The 7,263-nt window shown below is 29.2% G+C and overlaps 1 protein-coding gene across 1 annotated transcript in view; it reads right to left on the reverse strand.

The window, feature by feature from the left end:
- LOC107439110 (kelch-like protein 41) overlaps positions 1-7,263 on the reverse strand; it is a gene marked incomplete in the record, with an annotated part of 65,599 nt that overhangs the window by 35,146 nt on the left and 23,190 nt on the right. Inside the window, 1 exon segment of the mRNA XM_016051598.3 lies at positions 4,453-4,552. Within this exon segment, the coding sequence (XP_015907084.3) occupies positions 4,453-4,552 (100 nt within the window).

A 7,263-nucleotide genomic window follows, 5' to 3' on the forward strand; every position in this document is an offset into this window, starting at 1 on the left:
AAAAAAAAAAAAAAAAAAAAAAAAAAAAAAAAAAAAAAAAAAAAAAAAAAAATATATATATATATATATATATATATATCAGAAAGGACTAATTTAAGATTTTCAGTTTGTGTCATTACTTTAGTATCATTTTTTTTTAATTTGATGTATTTTAATTTCAATTCTTTGGAGAAAAAAGTTTGTTTCTTAATTGTTTGACACTAGTGAAGGTTTTGGAAAAATTTCATGTAGAAAAAGAAAAAAAATACCATATATTTTTTTCATCTTGTTTTCTTACAATTTTTTACGATGTCTTTATTTCCAATTAAAAGAGACATTAATACCATTTTATAATACATTAATTTGAAAACTTCCCCTAATTGATTTCGTAATTGATAAAATTTGAACTATACTTTGATTTAAAAAAAAAGGCGAGTGAAATTGTTTTACTTCCTTTATGAGTTTATTTTTTGCAATTAGTAAATGTTTAATATTCTTTTTATAAGTAAAAACAATTCAATTTTCGGACTATTTGCTTCATTAATTATAATAATGATTCCTTAATTATAAAAAGTTCAAATTTTTTCCTTGTATTCAGCATAATTTAATGCTCCAATAAAATTAATTGAAGATTAAACTTGAAACGACAACAATTCAACGTTTCAACCCAATTATCATACAAAACTAATTTTAAGTAATGAGCTGACTGCTAAAACTGAAAAATAAATTTCGCATTGTTTTGCAATTATTATCTTTAAGCAGATTGTTACTTTAAACACAATATCTGTATAAGAAATAACGTTGGAACGTTTTCGTGTTTGAAACATGTGAACTTCATTTTAGTATTCGAACTTCATTAAGTATCCGAAATTTTAATGAGAAGCAATTCAAGAGGATATGAGAATAAAATGGTCAACATTTAGTAGATTCAAAAGCGAACTAAGTACCTTACATATTTCTCCTAATAATTTCTATATGATTCCTAATAGAGATGAAAGCTCGACACGTTTCAGATGTCCAAACCACGATGCTCCTCGACCGGGCGACACGAAATAAATGGAAACAGATTAGAAATGAAAACTTGTGAAAAGTCTTGATTACCAACGAGAAAATGAGATGGAAAAATTGATGGAGAAAAAAGATGAAACTCTTGTAACCGAAAGTATTGGTAGCTTAAGGAAGCTACTTCGGGCAAAAAACTTTTCCATACGCTATTCAGGATTGTAGAAGAACTGAGATCCTTTACTAGAGAATCGGAGCTGATATAAATGAAACAAAACATAAAGACATTTAGATGAGCTGAAGTGTTAGGAGTAAAGGCATTTCTGACATTACAGAAATTATTTCTTTGAAAATATACACAAACTTATTTCAATTCAAAGACCTCTTAATTACTGTACTTAAGGTTAAAGGCAGTAATAAGTTATATAAGGTTTTTTTTTTAAAAAAATCAACGAATCTTCATTACCCGTTTCTCTTAGTAACATTATTTGATGTGTGTATTTAAGGCAGGAACTTCGAACTTGTTCAAGGAACACAAGTGGTTTCACTGGTAGTGGTCACAAGTAGTTCATGCCACAGCAGTCCTTTTTCTTTTAAATTTAGATGTTGTATTTGGCGGGGAGCTTCTATTAGATCATCTTTAAAAACTTTCGAACGAAACGTAAGATCAAGAGAGACATTAAGAAAAATATTAGGGCCCAATTATCTCTCAAGAACTTCTTAAGTGTCATGTAAATATCTAAAAATTGCGAAATAACTACTTCTTAATGAGTTTCCTTTCTAAAGCTTAAACTATAATACTATCTTTTCCAAATCATGCATCGGAGGAAATACAATAACAATATTTTAAGTACCACATTTTATTTAACTTATAATTATGCTACTTGTAATTATAACATAACAATGACTAATCAACATAACGAAAACATTCAACCTATTTAATTAATGTGTAGCAAACCAAGGTTCATTAATTTCAGTGTGTGCGGTTAACCATTTATTTGATACGGTATCTAGTGATTTTAAAGCATGAAACATTTAATAATTACTAGTTTAATATAAAGATAAAAAGCTATATATTTTGTAAAATTCAGTCAACGTTTTCTATACACCTCCGAACAACTCATTATAATAATTATAATTATTTAAATATTAACAACAGTTTTATAATACTTTAAAAACCAAAAATTAAAAGAAAATTCTACTTTTTGTTAAAAAGTTTTTCTTTAAAACCGTAAGGGCTGTCTACGACTTCACTGTTTTGGGTGTTCAACTTGATGTTACATTTTGCTTTGCTGTGAAAAAACTAAAGGACTTTAAAAACTCATAATTACTAAAGAGTTAAGGTAAAATATCCTCAGTGGTAGACGGATCATGAGTCCCTAGTCGTTTTCTTCTACATGTAACACGAATGCGTTAGTTCCATCAAAAAGTCCTCCACGAAGGCAAATTTCTCTCAATACTTGATCCAGGAGTTCTCTTGTCTTCCGGATTGGGCTCAAAATTACAAAGCTACGGAGTTGAAAAATAGTAGTTGTAAGCCAAAAATTAGGTCGTCTGTTTAACGATGGTTATAAAGTAAAATAAAAGTACTAAAGGGTGAGGAAAAGTTACCGGAATAACGAAAGATTAAAAAAATTTCACAAATCATAATTTGCTTGATAACTTTTAACTTTTAAACACGCTGGAAAAATACCTACTAAAATTACAGACTACAAATTATAGACTGCGTGGCTGAAATTACTAACTTCAGAGTTGAAATTTGGCATGCTGACATTTTACTGGTCACTTTTGTTTATAAACTGAACACAGAATTTTTTTCGAAACTCCAATTTGTTCGAAAGTTAATGTGATTTTAAGCACCTTTTATGCAATTAATTTTCTCACTTTTTTTTTTCTTTACTATCTTTGTTCCACCAATTTTCTTTGCCGTTCAGAATTTATGAGACTTAGGAATTTAAATTTACGATGGTGAGTGGAAAAAAGTATAGGGGAGTACGACGGTATATAAAAAATTTTCAGATTCTACAGGTAAGTTCAGAAATTGTTAATTGTTAATCATTTAGTAAAAGAAAACCATATAACTGATTGACTATCTACTGGAATACAGAGTTGAAAATTGACTAACGGATAGGACCATTTTGTTATTATAATTTTAAGGAGGGTTTTTTTTCTGAAATTCTCTGTTCAAAATTTATTTTAAAATTAAACTCTTTTTCGTAACTTTTTCCAGTTCTTTTTTAAAATATTGTGCTTTATATTTTATAACCGTCGTTGAACAGCCAACCCAATGTTTTGGCTTACGACTACTAATGTTCAAATCCCGTAGCCTTGCAATTTTGAACCCAATCCAGAAGACAAGAGAACTCCTGAATCAAGTATTAAGATAAATTTGCCTTCGTGGAATATTTTGATGGAACTAACCCGCATTTGCGTTACATGGAGGGGAAGACTACGAGAACCTCCCACGGTTAGCCTGACAAGGGGACTCTAACCCATGATCCGTCAACAACTGAGGTTATTTTGCAACAGCACTGTGGTTGGTGCAAGCCGGATGCGGAATTCGTATCAACCAACCATCGCAGGGATTCGATGACTGACTGCATATTGACTTTTCTGAGTTTGAATCCCGGACAAGGCATGGATGTTGTTTTATTCTCTGTACTATCTGCTCTTGAAAGAGAGGCCAACAAATCTGCCCTTCAGATGCCTGTATTGACGAAATGTCCTTCCCCAGGAGGGCATGAGAACAAAACAAAAAATATTGACTATAACCTAAGTAGCAAAAGAAAGCGAACGAGTAGAGTAGAATTGAGAATAGAATTCCATGAGTAGAATTACTTCGCATTTATTTCTTCTTATTAAGTCTCACAATCTGTATTCCTTAAGTAAATTTTTCTTCAAGTACAGATAATTGTTTTTCAAATCTATTCCGTTATGATTCTCGCATGAGCAAAATGTTTTTACAGAAAGCTTCTATAATTATATTTTTTGAAACCATAATGTTCAGTGTTTTTGGAGGAAATATATACGTTTGACAAGAATTAACCAATGATCAATGAGACTATTTAGGGGTTGGTGATTGAAGTGAGCAGGGAGCGGAGCCTTCTATCATAAGAAAAAAATAGTGCGTGGAGTGCGTACCTTAAATCCGTCGCATTGTCCGTGGAATTGTTTTCACTCATTTTTTACAATTGTTATCCATTAAATTTTAAAATAAAAAATACTACCCTATTAAATTATATGTGTATCAAAACAAACTAAAAAAATATTTATAGAAAAGCAATACTTTTATGACTTTTATTATTTTTATGCTAGTGAGAACCAAAACAATATGGAAATGAATGAGGGAAAACTGGATCCTACCACGTGATTTCCCGGCCAATAAAAATTTAGCGTTAAACGTTTAACGCAACATTGTTGGAAGACGCATAAGAAGTATAACTTCAAAAAATACTATACAAGGAAACTTACCCACAAAATTATCGGTGCTCTTGGCAGTAAATAAGTCCTTGGTACGCAAGAGTATGCTTGAAATAATCTCTCAGCATTCACGGTTTTTGCCGCCGCATAGCTGTAAACACAAAAAAAAACTTTATGATGATTTTCATACTTATGGCGATTAAATTACATTTTACTCTGATGGTATGTAAAAGTAATTTTCTAAAAAAAATATTTTAATTTCAAATCGAGAAGGAGTGTTGCGACAAATAAATAAATTTAAGATATCATTTCGATAATGAAACCATTTTTATGCTGCAACGATATCAGATGCTAAAAATTTTCAAGTTTAAAAATTTTGTTTCTTTCTCTATTCTTTTCTCTTCTTACAATTTGGAGCAAATCATGATTTAGTTTGATAATTATTGAAGAAATTTTCGAATTGCAAAGCTGCCAACTAAAAAAAAGGGAGGCTTATCTCTACATTATTTTTTGCAATTTATGTACGAAATTTATAGGCAAGATTAAAGAAGGCTATTATTGATCCATTTACTCCTTCATATATTGTACATAATCAATTGCAAAAATAACGAGGGCTATTATCTAACTCTTAGCTCTTCATGTATTATATATAATATATAAGCAAGAATAACGAGGGCTATTATTTCGTCTTTAACCCTTTATGCATTGTATATGATACATAAGCAAGAATAACGTGGGCTATTATTTAGCCTTTAACTCTTAATGTAGATATTCTATAGGCATTATTAAGGAAAGCTACTCGAAAGAAAGATATTGTATCCCATATCTCTATATTTTAAGTATCTACAAACAAAAATCTATTGAGCATCAATAGACAAAAGCAAAATGAAGTCTATTAGTTTTCTAGCAATGCGAAGAGTTTTGAAACTTAACAATTTTATGTTAATATGAAGTAAAAAAAGGATTTTCCTACTCTCTGCAGTGAACTCCTGCGTCCAGGAAGTAACATTGTTAGATTTATAAATTAGAAAATTGTAATTATTTTTTAAAGTGGCATTATTTGCTATTTATAAACTGGAGGCACTCTGTTATTTACATATAGGTTTTCTCCTTAACATGAAACTTAAAAATTACAACAAAAGAAGATTTTTACACCGACACATCTTTAATAAATCATAATAGTCTTATATAATTTATGTTCAGTTAACTATCATGATACCTAATTGAATGATTATGCACTTTTAAATTTTAACTTAACTGGTTGAAAAATAACCACAAGAATGGGAAAAGATGCTTTCGAAAAGCTTTTTATTCACTGGAATATGATTTATAAAGAAATTGCTGTAAAGGAAAAAAAATTAATTCATGTACAAAGAATTACTCGAAGAGATGCTCTAAGAAATTGTTTGCTTCTTTTCGAAAATGTACGTCATTCCCTATGCCCCAGGTGTGAAGTCTATATTGAAGCCGGCAGATGATCTTTTGAGTAATTTTTTTAAGCATCTCTTTGTGCATGAATTATATCTTTTTCTTTTGAGCAATTTCGTCTCACATCAATCAAATTCCCGAAAGTAAAACGTTTTCTGAAGCATCTTTTCCTATTTATATATATATATATATAAATAGGGAGAAAATATTTTAATTATTTAATAAAAAGTAACTAAAATAGAATTTTTCTACGTTGACCTAAGTATGAATTGACTTAAATTTGTTTTTTTTTTACGTTACTTGTTCTTTTGAATGTTGAAGATGAACTAATTGTTTAGTTAAATCGCGAAAAATAATTAAGAAAAAAATTATCTCTTTTTCTATTCTGAACACATACTCTCCCCTTCAATAAAACGTATCTGAAAAGCATGTTCTATAAAAGGCTTTTAGTAGAAAGCTCTTTAAAATGTAACATCAATCCATTTCAAAGAAAGAGAATTACATTTTTGCCTTTTTAATATTTCAAAACTGTCATCAACAATCCGCGGTTTTCCTTTCCGCCATTAACGCATTATGACTCAGCATCAAAAATTAAAAAAAAAAAGAAGAAAAAAAAAACAAACAAATAAACCACAGTCTCTCTTTACAATTCTTACGAAAATTTGATTTTTCGACTATTGTATGAAGCTATAAAAGAAGAGATAAAAACGGTCCTTTTGAAAGGGGAAACAAATGCCATAAACATTTTCGCTATTCTTAAAAATGCATTTACTGCTCTCCCATATAATTATGCTTTCAGAGAAAGTGAAAGCATAAAATAGATTTGTTCAGGCACGTGATAAAAGAAAATCCATAAAATTAGATAAACAGAGGTTTTATGATAGATAACTTTTTAAATTTATGAAAGGGAAAAATCATTCAAAAGTTAAATAATTTTACAAAAAGTGTTTTTACTGCTAAACATTTAATTATATCGCGATCGTTCGAGGAACACTGGTATGAGATAGTAAATATAACAGATAGATTGTTTTAATAATGTTATAAAGTAACGATTTGATATTAACGATGAGATAGTGATGATGAGATAAAGTAGCGATGAGATAGTAAATACTTCATATAACAGATAGATTGTTTTAATAATATTATAAGGTAACGATTTGATAATAACGATGAGATAAAGTGACTATGAGATAGTAAACACTTCATATAACAGATAGATTGCTTTAATAATATTATAAAGTAACGATTTGATAATAACGATGAGATAAAGTGACTATGAGATAGTAAACACTTCATATAACAGATAGATTGCTTTAATAATATTATAAAGTAACGATTTGATAATAACGATGAGATAAAGTGACTATGAGATAGTAAACACTTCATATAACAGATAGATTGCTTTAATAATATTATAAAGTAACGATTTGATAA

The sequence above is a fragment of the Parasteatoda tepidariorum genome, chromosome 5 (assembly GCF_043381705.1).
Source record: "Parasteatoda tepidariorum isolate YZ-2023 chromosome 5, CAS_Ptep_4.0, whole genome shotgun sequence".
Classification (NCBI taxonomy): domain Eukaryota; kingdom Metazoa; phylum Arthropoda; class Arachnida; order Araneae; family Theridiidae; genus Parasteatoda; species Parasteatoda tepidariorum.